At 45.7% G+C, this 16,594-nt stretch overlaps 1 protein-coding gene across 1 annotated transcript in view; it reads left to right on the top strand.

The window, feature by feature from the left end:
* FBXW8 (F-box and WD repeat domain containing 8) overlaps positions 1–16,594 on the top strand; it is a 54,276-nt gene that overhangs the window by 20,122 nt on the left and 17,560 nt on the right. Inside the window, exons 5-7 of the mRNA XM_064392420.1 lie at positions 4,782–4,939; positions 12,369–12,562; positions 13,419–13,628. Coding sequence (XP_064248490.1) covers positions 4,782–4,939; positions 12,369–12,562; positions 13,419–13,628 — 562 coding nt within the window. The remainder of the gene's footprint in view (positions 1–4,781; positions 4,940–12,368; positions 12,563–13,418; positions 13,629–16,594) is intronic.

The following is a 16,594-nucleotide window of genomic DNA, read 5'->3' as shown; positions in this document are numbered from 1 at the left end:
GAATGGTGAGAAGTTGGGAACCTTCCTGAGGAACTTCTGCTGTGCTGGCTCTGCTGGGAGCTCTGGTGGGCTCTTGCAGGGCTCTCCTGGCACATGGAGTGTCCCTGCTCTCTGTCTCTGGAGGAGCACGGAGGAGCACAGGATGCTCTCAGGGATTCTTGGGCAGTGTCAGAGCCCCCTGGGGACAAACTCTGGTGTCCTGCAGGTCCTTTCAGGGGCTGGGAGAGCAGCATGGCTTCATGGCACAGGAGTGGGAGCCTCCAGCGTGAGCTGATCCACCAGGGAGGGGAGGAGGGAGGAGGAGGAGGAGGCTGCAGGGTGGGCTGCTGGTGCAGACCCTGCCAAAAAGGTCCCAGCAAAAACACATCAGAATTTATTTCATCATCAAATTGATTTCAACGCAGTGGCCAGAAGTGTTTGGTGGTACTGCTCCAGTTTGAACTTGGCTCAGAGGTGGTTCAGGTGGTTCTTTGTGAGGAAAGAATGGTTCTAACCATATTTTGACTTGATTGAATTCCGAGATAAAATTAATCTAATGCTTAAAAAAAATAAATTAAGGATTTTTAAATTTAAGGATTTACTGTGGTCCTGTGATGTTGGATCTTTCATTCCAGGATTGCAGTCAATGCATTATTATTTTTGTTGGATCCCTTGTGTGCCAGGCTGTGTAGGGAAACCAGGTGCAGTGTGCCCTGAGAATTATCCAGCCCTGGATCTCTCCTCCTGCCATTTTCTCCTTCTCTCAGTCTTTGTTTTTACATCTCCAGCCTGGACTGTGTGAGACCTACACTAGGAGGAGATGCTGTTCTTCCTTGTTTATTTAGAGATGAAAACAAATATTCTGTCCAGTCTACCAGTGTTTTATGTCTCCCCTGGAACTCACTTTTCAGTGACAAGAGAATTTTGGCTTCCCTTGGGAGGAATCTGCTGCTCTTGGCAGCCAGGAGAAGCTCAAAAACACGACCCCAACCAACCCTAACGTAAGGAAACAAAAATCAGTTCAAAATGAAAATGCTTCCATGCACTGTGTGCCTCTTGTTGAAGGGGACTGCAGCAGATCTGTGCAATCACCTGTCCTGGTGAGGTTTGTGTCCAGATTTTGAAGCAAAATGAGCCCTTTCCAGTTCTGCAAACTGAGGAGATTTGTTGTGATCTGATCCGCGCTCCGTGTCCAATCCAACGTGAAACGTTTTGCTTTGGGGAAGCTTCCTTCTTGGCCTGTTCTTGTTAGATTGTGCTGCTGTAAATGGGAAATGAAAGCAGGATTCAGAGGGGTTTGGGCCTCGTTTCAGAGCGAGGGAAAGGGAGGAGTGTCCCACCCTGTTCTCTCATTTCCCTGTAAGACACAGCAGAGGAGGCAGGTGACAAGGACAGGCTTCCCTCTCTTCCTGATCAGTGCAGGGAATTAATGTGCATCTCTCTCTGCCTGACAGATTTCACCACCCCCCTGGGCACTTCAATTCCTTCTGTAAATTGGAGCCTTTTCACCAGGAGATGGGCAGGGGTCTGCTCCCAGTACCAGGAGCCCCAGGCATGGCACTGCCCAGAGAGCTGGGAAACCTGAGTGCAACTCCCATGTCCCCTAAACCTTCTTTTCCTTCTTTTTCTTGTAATTAACTTTTTTTCCTCATAAGCACAGCCAGATTCCCAACCACCAGACTTCTGAGGCTGGTGAGAATCACTCTTCCATAATACTTTTCCCCCAAAAGTCAGGATGTAACAACAAAGGTGACAGAGCAGGAAGCACCTTTGATTTTCCAAAAGAATCCAAGTGTCATTTATGCCAGAGGAAGAGATCTGACAGTGTTAATTATCACCGTTTTGTCAAAACTAGCCTTAAATAATTATAGAACTGTGGTCTTTGACCAGTTGTAGAAACTTCTCTGTGATTTTTTTTCCCCTTTAATAGTCTCTTTTGTGGTCATAGATGGCCCAGAGCAGTTTATCCATTGTTTGCTGTGTAACAACCTTCTTTCATTCAGATATATTCAATATTATTTGAAAAGTTTAGTTCTAGTTCTGTTTCTTTATTTCCTCATTGACAAACTGATATTAAACTACATTTTTTTGTGATATTTTAATGAGCCTGCGTGCTTAAAAGGAGCCATTGCCTTAATTCTAAAGACAACACTAAGTTGAATCAATTAATTAATTAGTCTTCAGAGATGTAGGTAAATTGATCTGTTGATGAAGCATCAAAAAATTTCTTCTATAAAAAGAAATTTCTTCCTATAAAGAGCAGTAGGTTGGGTGGGTGCTTGTATGGTCACAGATAAATGCTCTGGTTTAACACAACCAGAAATCTTGAAAGACAAAAGAACCGGTTTGAAGTTTTGCCGTGAGGTAATTTAGGCTTGTTGCTGATTTCCTTTTTCCTCTTGAGCCTGGCTCTGCTTGTGTGTTATTTGCAAAGTGGATACTGGTGGTGGTGGCTCAGTTGTGTGTCACAGAGTCACAGAATGAACTGGATTGGAAAAGACCTTTGAGAACATCAGGTCCAACCTGTGACCCAGCAGTTCCTCAGCAGCTGAACCATGGCACTGAGTGCCACAGCCAGGGACAGTGACTCTACCACTGTGGGCATTGGAGAAACAGAAACTTCCAGACACTGAAGGGTTTGATCTGCAGCCTTAGAGAAAGTTTGGATTGATGTAAAAATACAATACACAGACATTAAGCAGAAAAATAATAAACTTATGTTTCTATACTTGTAAGAATATGCTTTAATTAAGTGAGAAACTGCATTGATAAGGTGGTGAAGGGTTTATAGTGTAGGGGTGGGGTTGTATGGAATAAGCTAAGAGTTTAGAAGTTATAATAGAAGCATTTTTATGCCTGTGAGACAGAAGCCTGTTGGACAAAAGTATCCAGAGTGCAGCAGAAGTGAGTAAAGGTGATAGGTTAGAAAAGCAAAATAAACCTTGTGTCATCTGTTCATTGGGTTAGAAAGGTCTATATTTGTCTTGTACCAAAGAACTTGTGACCATTTTGAGCTATGGCTGATTACTTGCTCCTCTAAAATCTCACAGCCTCAGAGAGTGATGTTTATGTGAACAATAAATCCTTCTTAGCCCAGCTGTGGTCCCATGCCTTCATTAAAAGCTGTGATGATGATACACCAGCCCTGGGCAGACAGTTCCAGTGCCCAGTCTCAGAGAAGAATTCTTTCCTGATGTTCAATCTAAACTTCTGGCACAGCTTGAGGCTGTGTCCTCTCATTCTGGCAGTTGTTCTCTGGGAGAAGAGACCAACCCTCCCTGGCTACAGCTTCCTTTCAGGGAGTTAAATAAGGTCACCCCGACCCTTCTTTTTTCCATGCTAAACATCCCCAGCTCCCTTAGGAGCTCACAGAAATCACAGTTCTCACAGGACTTGTGTTCCAAGCCCCTCACCAGCCTTGTTTCCCTTCTCTGGACACACCCCAGCCCCTAAATGTCCTTCCCAAACTGAGAGCCCCAGGAGTGGGCACAGCACTCAGGTGCAGCCTCACCAGTGCTGAGCACAGGGGGAGAATCATTGCTCTGCTCCTGCTGGCCACACCATTCCTTGTAGCTCCAGTTTCAATTCACCTGCCTGCCTTGGTAGGCTTTGGTGCCACATTCATACATGGGAACAAGATGGGTAAAGCTGATGGTTTTGTGCACAGGGGGCTGGGGGAGGATCAGTCTGGGAGCCCATCCTTGTTCCTTCTCCCTTCTGCTGCAGCCACCTCCTTGCAGGTGCTGTGGGGTTGCTGGATTAGGCCCTCTTCTGATTTAGAGATGGGGCAAATGAGAGGTGTTTGAAAAACTTTCATTCCATTTTCACTCTCATGTGAAGGGTGAGACAATACAGATGTTATCACACTATCACAATCAGAAGCTAATTATTTCCTAATTACAGTGCACTATAAGTGTTTCTTGGCCTATCAGCTTTAGCCACATCATGCTGTAAATGCCTTAAAGCCAATCACCTAAAACTACCCCTCGTGGGTCCCACTGCAATGATCTTTCATAGTTCTATTTCTCCAAAGTATCCAGTCTCATTTGTGAGGCCATCCTTTGAAACTTGTTTCTAGCTCCATTTCTCTCCCAACAATGTCTGTCCTATTCCATGGCATTCCTAATTCAGCATTTCTTATCTCAAGGTTTGCACACAGATGCACACTGGGTGGGCCTTTTGTCAGGTTTGGAGAATTCCCTACAATTTCATTTCCCACATTTTCCCCTCTCTCTTGAATGGAAAAAACTTCTTTGATGGCTTTGTTTATTGTTTGCTGTGCACAGTGAAGTGTACAAGGCACTACCACTAACACTATCACTATAACAATCAATACATATAAACTTAATTTGTAAAGTTTTTTTAGTTAAGGTGTAAAACTATGTTTTAAACAAATCATCTAAGTATGATCTATCATCTGTTTTAATTTAATTTGTGAAATGATTTCGTTTTTGTGTTGTTTGTGGAGGGACTCTGAAATAAATATAAATTGATTTTTATTTATTTATTTATATAACTAAGTTAGATACATTTATGTTAGATACATTTATGCAACACAATCCTTCAAATTCTTTATAACTATGATTATATGCACAGTTTGCATACAGATCCATACTATGTTGTGGCATTCACATTCTCTGAACATGGAGAGACAGAATTTTCTCTCGCATGATTTTTCATGCAGAAACACAGAGAGAAGAAGAGAAAACAGGTCTTATCTCCCTTTGTAAACCTTCCACCAAGCTGTAAAAATTCTCTGTGATTATTTCCCGCGTGGGCTGACGGCTGCCCTTGTTTTGCAGGTACAGCTCAGGGGAGGTGAGGCTGTGGGACACCCGCACCTGGGACTACACAGCCCCTGTGCTGGCACCAGTGCCAGGCCCTGGAGGGGCTGGAGCCCTGCCACACGTCTCCTTTGTGAGGATCAACAGCTCCCTGGCCGTGGCTGCCCACGAGGACGGTGAGCAACCACAACTCTCCTCCCCATTAAAACAACAGCAAAAAAAAAAAAAGGCTTTAGAAAAATGAAGCAGCTGTGCTCAGCTTTTTGTGTGTCTGTAATCCTCTGTATCCACACACACGCACACACTTGCTTTTATGTGAGAAAGTTGGCCAATAACCCTAAATGCATTAGGAGGCATTGGAACATAGCACCCATTAAAACGGAGCTTTAATTCCTACTGGAGCTGCTGCACAAAGCTTGAGTGCCAGGCTGTAGTCCAGCCAAGCTATCTTAAGCAAATAACTTGTTTTGCTATAAAAATATTAAATATTCTTCCACCAGCCTTCTCCTCTGGCCAAAACTCCCTTGGGGTGCAGTGGAGCTTTGTTATGGGCATGGTGGTGAACTTGGATGTCTGATTAATCCCCATCCCTCTTGCTCTTGGCGTGGTGTGTGGATGCACTGAAGTGTTGGTTTGCAGTGCTGGGTTGTTATTATATACTTGGATTTAAAGAATGAAAGCTTTCACCTAATATTTAGTGAAACCCTCATAAAATCCTGGTTGTGTGCATTGTTTTAAATACCCTTAGAGGGTTTCTATAATGGACAAAAAGAGCCAGAGACCAGCATCTTCTGGATGTGGGAAGAGCAATTAAAAAAGTCAGGTTTGGACAGAACCGGCCAACTGGGATCCTAAACTGAGGGGCTCAGGCAGAACTCAACTCCCATCATCTTTAAAATGTAAAATTTGATACTTAAAATGTCTCTTGGGTATAAATAAAAAATATTTGTAAGTTTAGAGAGCTTTGTACACATACTGTCTTTGGTCCTGGCGTGTCTACAGGTGAAAACAAAACAGAAGGTGGATAATCCCAAAAAAATCCCTAATCCATACTTTTATTTTAAAAGTAAATTAAATGCTTTATGTGTTTTAAGATACTCAACATCCTTAGCTGTTTTTCTGGCTTGGATCATGCCAGGATGGTTTTCTGTGGGTAAAAATTGTTAATAGGCAACATTTTCTGAAAACAGCAAATCTGGTGTTACCAATATTGTTTACTGGAGTCATAGGAAATTATAACACAGGTTTAAGTGCTGGGTTTTTTCTAGTGTTCCAGACAATGACTAGCAGAGGGTCTTTTGTTTGTTTTCTAGTTTCCCACTGACTAATCTAATAATTTGTCTGAGTTTTTTGCCTGTCATATCCCTTGCTGTCAGTGCTGTGACTGAACTAGTTTGCATAAAGCTCGGCGTCTTTTATTCTTTTGGGTAGAGAATTTAATAGGCTCTGTGATATGGCAGTTACTCTGATTTGAGAAGCCTTGGTCAGAATAGATTAGTTTCTATGGGAATAGGGAAATAAAAAGCCCCATTTTAGCAGTGTTTACTAACTGCAAGCCGAAAGCACATATTTACAGTTTGCTGGAGAGAGTTATTTTAAATTTTGGGGAGGGAGCGGACTGCTTTGAAGATAATGTGTTTGATTGTTCTTTGTTGTACTTTTCCAGCTCCCTTTCCTCTTTGTTTGTAAGTTTGACTAACCCAGAGGAACCATCTGCTCGTGTTGGAGGTGGTGCTGTCAGGCAGTCTAGACTTCCCTGGCGGATCCCTGGCTCGTCCCGCCGCCATCGGCTGCTCCCGGTCCCGCAGGGCTCCCGCGGTGCTGGCCTTGGCTCCCCATCCCAGGGAAGGGCTGGCAGGCCCTGCCTGCCCTGCTCTGCTCCTCAGCTCCTTCCCCAGGCACAGCAAGGACACAGGTTGTCCTCCTGGCATGCCCTGTCCAAAGCGGGCTGTCACTCCGTGGTGGCCCTGGAGGAAAATGGGATTGTGGCTCCTGGTGGAGGCTCCTGCCGGTGCCAGCCTCGGGCTGCAGGGACAGGGAGAGGAGGGAGGAATGGATGAGGAGCAAATGAAGTTCCCTGTGCCCGTGCCAGCGCTCAGTGGGGGCACTGGATGTACACCTGGGGCAACGGGACTTGGCAACTCGAGCCACAGTTGTGATTTTTGAATTCCAACCCACTGGCCTCATATTTCTTCTGCCTTGTTTCCTATTGTCAGCACTGGCAGTGCTCCAGTTTGATTTTACCACTAATTGTGTTGCACGTTACCGAACTGAAATGAATCAAATCAAAATGCTTTTCCTGGAGCATTAGATAAAGCAGGCGAGGGTTCTGGGTAATGAGCAGATGCTGCTAATGCAGGGACAGGAGAGGCCTTGCCAGGACTCCATCTGCTCCATGCTTGCCTGCCTTTGGCTGGGAGCCACAGCTTTTGGGGAACAGCAGTCTACTTCAGCCATCCCTCTCCCCCTGCGCTCGGGAGTTGCATGGTTTGACTGGCAAACAATGTGCAGCAACAGGAGAACAGAACTTTTTCCTGCTGTCCTTTAAATGCCACGGCCACCCTGCTGCGGGCACGGGGGGAACACGGCCCTGCTGCCCTGCTTGTACCCCCTCAGGCCCACTGTGAGGAGCTGGTGGCCTTCCCAAGCTGCAGAGGAAGCAGAGGAGGGTGGCTGCTGCAGGGATCAGAGGTGCTCCTGCCTGCTGCAGGCTCCAGGAGGGGAATTTTGGCAGCGCTGCTTTTTGGATTTCTGTGCTCTTGCCCTTTCTGATGCCCCTAAAGCTGCCTGGGGGTGGTGTCCCTTCTGTACCCTCTTTGCAGAGTGAGGGGTTTGGTGCCTTCCCTGAGTGCCAGAACGTGCTCCAAGAGAGCAGGAGCATTCCAGGCTGGCTGGAGTGAAGGAAAAAGTGTCAGAAGAAAGCTGCAGGAGCAGGGGCTGGGATGTTTATTCCCACTGGTGGCTGTGGGTGCAGATCTCGTGGTTTGGGTGAGTGCAGTGTGATTTCCCATCTCAGTCATCCCATTCCCCACACTGGGAATGAAACAGGGTCTGTGCCTTCTCTGAGAGACTGTCCAGGGATTGTGTTGTGTGGAAATCCCTGGAAGAAGGGTGATGGAGGTAAAATCTGGGAACATTGGGTGGGAACTGGTGTGCTCATGGTAGTGTGAGTGAAAAGCTCTTGTCACTGAGATCTGGTCTCTCACTCTTTGTACCCTCAGGGCCTGCTGGAAGCAAAAACTAAATGTAAAATGTTGATTAATGAACTTCAAGTATCTAAGGTTAAATTGGCTCCTCCAACTAGAAATGTTTTTGGGAAAACTCAAAATTCACAGCAACAAGTTTTGATACTCCAGGCTGGTGCTCATTTCCACCCATCCTTTTCTTATACTGGTTGTACTTCATAGAGATATGATATAGCTGAAAATTATAAGGAAATAAATTAATGTTCCCACTTTGGAGCAAAAAAAATCTACCTGTATAGAGCCAGAGAATCACAGAATAGCCTGGGTTGGAAGGGACTCACAAGGATCATCAAGTCCAAGGGTTTTCAAAAGGTGAAATTGAGTTTTATTTTGTTTAAATCAAGGTGACAAGACCACAACTCTGAAACAGGACAAGCACCATGGAGATGATGTGAGTTCAGCACCTTCTGGCCTTCCCAGGCTGTTGTGTTTAGCAGCTGAAGGGAATGAGCCTGGAAACTAGGAGCACATTTGGATTCCCTGCTCCAGCACAGACAAAATTCTGGGATTTTAATTTTTTTTTTTCAAATAATGCACATGTAGATTGCTTTACATCTCTTCCAAAGTTGGCAGCAGCCACCAGCTGACAGCAAATGCTGGTTTTAATGTGGAAGAGCTGCTGCAAAGGGTCTTTAGGATCCGAGCTGGGATCTTCCACACCCACATCCAGCCCTCCCATCCCGAGCTGGCAGCTCAGGTGGGCAGTGCCAGCTGTGCCCAGCTCAGGAGGGGCTCAGACAGGCTCTGTGGCACTGCCAGACACAGCCAGGATAATATTTACAAATGAGATTTAGCACTGTTTGCTCTGTGGTTGTGCTGCCTTGCCCTGTCGGAGGATTAGGGGATTTTGAAGGAAAAAAGATACTTGGGTTTGTTTAATTTTGTAGCAAATGCATTGCCTGTAATAGCAGAGAAAACCTGTGTGAAAACAGATGTAACAGCTGCTTTTACAGGATGTCTTTTGTGCTGCCAGCCCTGCTGGTAGAGAGAGAGGAGCCTCCAGCCTCCCACCTTTGACACAGCAAGAGCTGGGCAAGGCTGGTGATGCTCCCAAAATCTGGAGTTCAGTCAGGCTCAGCACTGCACTCTGAGCACCACAGCCTCCTGCTCAGTGTTCCATCCAAGTACTTCCCAGTCTGGAGTGACTGGCAGTAAATGCATCTTTCATCAGGCCACATTCAGAAATGTATGGGTTGGGAGTTGAATTTTTTGTCCAGTCTGGGGTAAAGTGATAAACGGGGCTGGTGCAGTGATTGTCACATTGAATGTCAGCATTACACCACCAGCAGCAGCTTCTTGCACTTCTCTTCTTGAGCCACAATGACTTCCCAGCTTGCTCATAATTCTAAATCATTTTGGGGAGTTACTGTTAGAGTTCAGTTGGAATAATCACAATTATGGTACAAATTTTAGTGTGCTGTGAAACCGCTGCTTATAATTTTCATTTTGTGGCCTTCTAACACTTAGTAAGATTTCAGTATTATAAAAAATAAAAAAGATAACATATGGCTGCAACCTTAACTTCACCTCAGCAGAGGAATTGCTGTGGAAATGAGGTGCTGGGCAGTGCTGGAGGCAGGAAGACAGACTGTGGAGAGCAGTGATCTCATCTGCACTGCTAAATCTTAGCCTGATTATTTTTTTAGTGCCACACTAATAACCTGAACTGGAATGGTATGGGATTTTTTGCTCTTACCCAAACGTGATTGACTGCTGCAAGGACTTGCACACCCATAAATACCTTGTGTTGTTTCTGCAGTGAAATGCAGAATATTCTGAGCAGCACTTTTAGCCCTCTTAGCAGCTTTACCTATTTATAAATCCTGTGGAGTGTTTGCTTTTTCTGTTTTTTTCTGTCCTGATCCTTGTGGGTCCCTTCCAATTCAGGATATTCTTTGAACTCTCCAGCTTACTCTTACTTTGTGCTCCTTCATCACATGTGAATTTGTGACCTTAAAAGTCACTTTTTTTTTTTTTACATTACCAGGATTGTATTGCCCATATCATGTATCAGATGTTGCACGCTTTGTTTGCCTGGTTCAAATATTTTATTTTGGACAGATTTTATCATGTTTGAGATGAAATAATAATAATAATTATAATAATAATAATAAGTGGCTTGTTGCCCAAAATTAGAGAGCAGAACCCTGAGCTCTGGGTTTCTCAGTTTGCTTATGAGGTCAGAATAATTTTTTTTAAATTTTTCTGACCTTTCATCCATTTAGACACTGTTAAACCCAGTGGAATGATCATCTCAGAGATGCGTAAACAAAAGGCTTCACTGAAAGCAAATCAGCCTCCTTTTCCCCCTTCATGAACCTGATATTTAATTGAGATACATTTTCTGCTGAACAAAAATTGAAAATCCTCCTGCTTGGAGGAGCCTGGCAGCCAAATCCACGGTCTGACACAAAACTCCAGTTCAGACTCCCTGTATCTGATACCACGTTATCACTGCTGGGGTTTTGCCTGGCTGAATCATCTCCTGGAGGTGAGAGCTCCCCATCCTTTGCTCTGGGGAAGAGGAGCCCCAGCTCTGCCCTGCAGGGCTGCAGCCTGTGCTGCCCACTTGGGTTTGTTAACTGGTTTTGAGCTGCGTGCAACCAGTCTGCTTTGCAAACCCAGTTCAGCAGTTATTTACCTTTCAAGCAATTAACATAATTACCATTATGCTAAGAAGTAATTTTGGGAAGTTCTGCTCTGAGCCCTTACGACTCCGTCGGGACAGTTTTAGTCGGGACTTATCTTTCTGATGGAAGCCTAATTGCAGTTTTGGCTTTGTGTAAACAAACAGAGGCGGCTAATTGTTTAGGCAAATAGCAGATTAATTTAAATATTCATCCCTAATAAAACAAAAATGGTCCCCATTATGGTGCTCATTCCCATGGTGAGGAATATAAATATTCAGTGGGAGTGCCATTAGACAGGGATCTTAAGGATTATCTGCATTATTTCACATCGGTAGCACTTTCCAGATACCAAATAATCTTTACAAAAGCTACCATAAATCAATTTAAACTCATTTAGCTACCATTTCACTATGTGCAGTTTCATTACCACACTCTTGCTTCACCTCCTCTGGGACTGGGGAGGAGTGTTTGCAAACTGGCAGTGGTGCCCATCCACAGCTGTCTGTCAGGGCTTTTATGTCTCCTTCTGAAGGAAGAGCTGCCATTAATCATTTCATCATTAACGTGCTCCTCTGCAAGGGAGGCTTCTCCAGCCCTGCCTGTCACGCTGCAAGATTGCTTCTCAATTCAGTGCAAAGGTGGCCCAGAAGGCTCCAATTCCCTTCTGGCTCCCTCCTGATTGCCTCAGGTTGCTTTTACTCAGATTATGATGCTTTTAAATAGAGAACTGGGGAGCCAGGCTGGCAAAAATGCAATTACAAATATGGTTTCTTTTGACTTACACTCCTTTGTTCTTCAAGATTTGTATTCTTTAGCTTTTCTCTGTGGTGACCAGGGACAGGAACCAGGCAGTGGAGCTGCGTTGGGAGGTTTAAGTGGAGATCAGGGAAAAGTTCTTCCCCCAGAGGGTGCTGGCACTGCCCAGGCTCCCCAGGGAATGGGCACGGCCCCGAGGCTGCCAGAGCTCCAGGAGCCTTTGGACAGCGCTGCCAGGGATGGACAGGGTGGGATTGTTGGCGGTCTGGGCAGGGACAGGGGTGGGACTCGTGATCCCTGTGGTCCCTTCCAGCTCAGGATATTCTGTGATTCTGTGAACCATGCAGCAAAGTGACTTAAAATTGGAGTGTGGGCTCTTCCTTGCTGGTTTTGAGGGCCTCTCTATAATAGAACAAAAGGTGTCTGCTTGCATCTGATCTCTGAACATGGAAATGTGAGAGAAGTCAAAGAGTCTTCCTCAAGGTAGCTGCTAATGTTATTGGACAGTCAGAAATTAGGAATTAGGTACAGAACAATAGAGCCTGGAATCACAGAGTCACAGATGGGTTTGGGTTGGAAGGGATTTTAAAGCTCATCCAGTGCCACCCCTGCCATGGCAGGGACACCTCCCACTGTCCCAGGCTGCTCCAAGCCCTGTCCAGCCTGGCCTTGGGCACTGCCAGGGATCCAGGGGCAGCCACAGCTGCTCTGGGCACCCTGTGCCAGGGCCTGCCCACCCTCCCAGGGAGGAATCCCTTCCCAATATCCCATCTCTACCTCCCCTCCTTCACCTTCAGGCCAGAGCACATAAATTCTCCTGGCCAGAGGAACCACAGCATGCTGAAGTTCAGCTCTCCTGCCCCATCTCTTCCCTGTATTCCTTTGTTCCACCAGCTGGATTTGCAGCTGTTTAAGGGCTCGTTGGAGGTGGTGCCAGGGGCTGAGCTAACCGCAGTGCCCGTTTCCCGTTGCAGGCACTGTCAGTGTTTGGAGCCTGCTGCTGGGGCAGGAGCCCATCCATCACTTCCAGCACAACCAGCACATCCAGGCCCTGGCGCTGGCCCCGGGCGCCGCCGTGGCCACGGCCTCCGGCTTCCAGGTCAGGCTGGAGAGCCCCGACGACACAGGAGTCTGGCAAACCCCAGGGACCTTTGAAGTCCAGAAACTGGTGAGTCTCCAGGCTACCGTGCTCCGTTCAAAGAGCTCCTGATCCACTGATTGTTGTTGGTAGGGTTAGGATGGTTCTCACAAAAGTCTTACAGCTTGAACTAGATCAGGGCGTTCCCAGCTCGAGGCTCTGACTTTGGAGCAGGCTCAGGGGTGACTCTTCCATCCCTGAAGAGCAAGGGTGAACTGCTGGCTGAAGCTAGGAGTGCAAATGAACACGGGTCCATATGGTGCAGGAGGTTGGCTGGGTTTAATTTGTGGTGGTTTGGTTTTTTTTTGTCAGCAGTAAACTAAGCTGGCTCATTTTGTAAATCAGTTTTCTCGCATAGAATTGGAGCTGATACTCCAGGTCTCATTCCAGATCCACACTATCTGATTAATTCTGAGGCAGGATATTGCAGGCAGCCTAATAGTGTCACTTGTGAAGCTGTAACTACTCATGCAGCTTCTTTAGGTTGCACCTTCTGTCACTGAAGTTTTGAGAGTTGTAATTAAAACTCATTCTCTGAAGTTTTGTTTTGTCTCAGAGTATCAGCATTTGTTTGAAAGGGGAAGGAAGTGTGTAGGAATAATTGAGTCTTGCAGCCTCTCTCCTATAGGAGGAAGCTGTGCAGTTAAAGAGTGTGAAATGATTTAAACCACTTCTGATTAATCCCCCCTCCAAAGCTAAGTCTTACAGTTCAGAAATAAGCTTGATGCTTGGTCTTTGTGTGGAATGAATCCATAGCTGAGATGATTCAGAACACACATGAGTAGTTCATTCAGTTCAGCATGTGGCACTAGTGATGCAAAAGAATTTTTGACTGCATTAGAATAAACTAAAATAAAAAATAAAATAAAAAGTCTGCTCTTTTTAGGTCAACTTCCTTAATCTGGTTCCAGATGTGACGGGGAGCCCGGTGGCAGTGGCAGCTGCAGAGGACATTGTCTACCTGCTGAAAGCAGAAGATCCTGGCAGAATCCTGCACTCTGTCTATGGGCAGCCTGTCACCTGCCTTGACGTGGCTGCTCACCAGGCAGCCTTTGGCATCAAAACCTTTGGCTGGCTGTTGAATGAACCCAACCAGGTATTGTCATTATTTTCTGAGAAGATTTTTATACCTTTGTAATTAAGGAAAAAAAAGAGTTCATGCTGAGGACTTCTTTCCTTGCTTTCCAGCTTTTGAGAGTAGAGAGAAGACAATTCAATGCAATAATCTGATGCTGCTTTGTGTTCTTCTGGGGGCTGAAGTGAGGGATTATTGTTCAGCTGTGGGAAATGTAGAGAATTTTTAGTTTGACACAAGGTTTACATAGTTTGTATCTGTATGTAAACTTTGAGATAGGAAATATTGACTTAGAAATGCTATGGAATAAGATAGATATTGTTGAGAGAGAAATAGAACTAGACACAAGTTTCAAAGGATGGGTTTATAAATAAGATTAGATACTTTAGGGAAATAGAATTATGAAAAATGTATTGTAGTAAGACTTATGAAGAGTAATTTCAGATTATTAGTTTTAAGACATTTACAGCATAGTGTAGTAAAAATGAATGTCAAAACCACTTATACTATATTGTAATTAAGAAATAATTAGCTTCTAATTGTGGTAGTGTAAATTATAATATCTGTATTGTCTCACCCTTCACAAGAGTCTAACAATAGACTAGAAGTGTTTAAAACACCTCTCAGTTGCCCCATCTCTGGGTCAGAAAAAAGCATAATCTGACATTCAGCCAGCTGGGTTCACTTTGCAACCTCTGCTCCTCAGCAAGGCCCAGCTCAGTCTGTGCTGCACCATTGGCATCAGGGGGAGCTCATCTCAAAGAACCCCCTAAAAACCCCAGTAAACAACCCAAAATCCCAAACTAGCCCCCAGCCTCTCTGGAGATCCTGAGCAGTGCCAGGCAGATGAGCACCCTGAGGAGGAGGGTGCTTTTTGTGCTGTGCTCTTGAGTATTTGGCCACGCTGTGAGAGGATTTTGGTGTTTCCAGGTGCCTTGGGAAGAGTTCCTGCCCCTTTCCTGCACCTTGCCTCCCTTTTCCATTCCCTGGTTTATTCCATTTTTGTGTTACACTGGGGCTGTCAGCAGTGAGGGAGGGAGGGGGCTTCAGGCACCTGGAGAATGGAGCACCCACTGCAGACCACTGTGGTCTGGAGTGTAGAAATGCAGGATTTCCCTTGGCAAGTGACTGGGATGGGAAAGCTTTATTTAGGACTTCTTGTGTGAGGGATAAACGTGTCCAGCTGCATCTCATTCCCCTTAAAACCCCCATTCACCATAAATACCTCGAGGCCTGAGATGCTGCAAGCTCTGCTGTCTATTCATTCCTCTGCTGTCCTAATCCAGCTCTTTTCCCTCCAGAGCTGGGAGGGCAGGAGGTGAAATTGCCTCATTTGGGGGCATTACCCCAGTGATCACTTCTGTGCCTCATAAAGAGCAGAGAATCCTCCCCAGGCCCCGAGTGCTGCTCAGCAAAGCCGGACACCTTTCCTAATTTAGTCCTGAGCTCCCTGGCTCTTGCTGGCAGATTGCATTAAGCCTGGTGCATCCTAATCAGGGAGATGGGCCCAGACAGCCGGGGGGTGTGACAAGGACACTGCCTTGGCACTGCTGCTCCAGCTGACATCACGCCGGAAATTAATTACTGATGGCTATTATGCTAATGAGTGGCCTCGCAGACGGGAAGGGAGGCCTGATTACGCTGGGCCACGGTGACAGTCTGGCTTTGGGAGAGCTCCCCAGCCTGGAACTGCAGTCCTGGAGGATTCCAGCCCCCTTGGCTGCTGCCTGTGTTCCTCCCCAGTGTGGGGTTTTCTTTGTTTTCCTCCGGGTTATTATTTTCCTTCTGGCAATCCCTGCCTAGTAACCTGCTTCCTGATCAAAACACTCAGGGAAACCATCTTTTTCCTCCCTCTCTCTCTCTCTTTTTTTAAATCATTTTCTAATTTTAGCCATGTTTGACAGCAGAGCTGAGATCTGAGGCATAAATTTTGTGGGAACTTTTATGTTGGAGAGGAGGAAAACATCAAATCCGTGGCCTAGACTTGGCTCCTGTCAGATGAGAGACACCCGTGCAAGAGGGAGGGAGAACAGAAATGCTTCATCCCTGAGAAGTTCACATGCACTTCAGTAGCACCAGACAACCAAATATGCTGCTGTTTCTTGAAAGTTCTTCTGCTTTAGTGCTCCTGGAACTCTTTTTTGAAGTGAAGCTATGAAAGATTTTGTTGTTTCAGCTCTGTTAACTCAACATGAAATCCCTTCAAGTCCAGATTCTGAGATCTCTGTTCCCATCTAGGCTTGTCTCGGGCTAATTAAATAGCCCAGATAATGACCCATGTGGGAAATCCTTATTCCCAGGGCATCCAGGGGACACTCCTTGAGGGGTGATGTCAGGCCAGTGAGACATGCCCTGTGTCAGGCAGCTGGGAGCCCGTGGTCACAGGGCTGCTGCAGCACCACCAAGGCTGGGCATTCACCTGTGGGAAATTTGGGTTTAAACACCATGGGGGAGATTAAATCCACAGTCTGGCTTTGGTCCTCTTCATGTCAGGATCTAAACCTCAAAAGGAAGCAGCAGGATAAATGTTAGGCTTGAGTTCATCTGGGTTTTGATGCAATCTGGAGCTTTTCTCATAGCTGGTGCCTTCGTAACCATTCCTGAATCTGCTGTCAGGTAAGTCTGGTCTCCTACTATGGCTCAGGTGAGCTTTGTGGATTATTTCTGTGAAATTTAGCAGTGTTTGTTCTCCTGAGATGAGAGGAAATATCCTAAACCACAACTTCCTCCTTTATTTCAAATTCTGTTCAAAATTTTTAACATATTCAGAGTTTTTGGAGATATGAGACAATGAACAAAGAAGGATTTGGGGTTTTTCTACCAAAGAAGCTTCATACAGCATGCATGAAGATTTTTATTATTGTCAGGCACAGTTCAGGTGTGGGTTTGGTTGCTTTGTGCACAAATGTGAACCTGATTCCAGGGCTGGTGGATGGGGAGGAGAGGAGGGAAGGGATGGTTTTACAGCTTCCAGCTCTGAGGCAGAA

Source organism: Passer domesticus, chromosome 17 (genome assembly GCF_036417665.1).
Source record: "Passer domesticus isolate bPasDom1 chromosome 17, bPasDom1.hap1, whole genome shotgun sequence".
In the NCBI taxonomy this organism is placed as follows: domain Eukaryota; kingdom Metazoa; phylum Chordata; class Aves; order Passeriformes; family Passeridae; genus Passer; species Passer domesticus.
The sequence above is the reverse complement of the archived record's forward strand: the minus strand, read 5'-3'. Positions and strand labels throughout refer to the sequence as shown.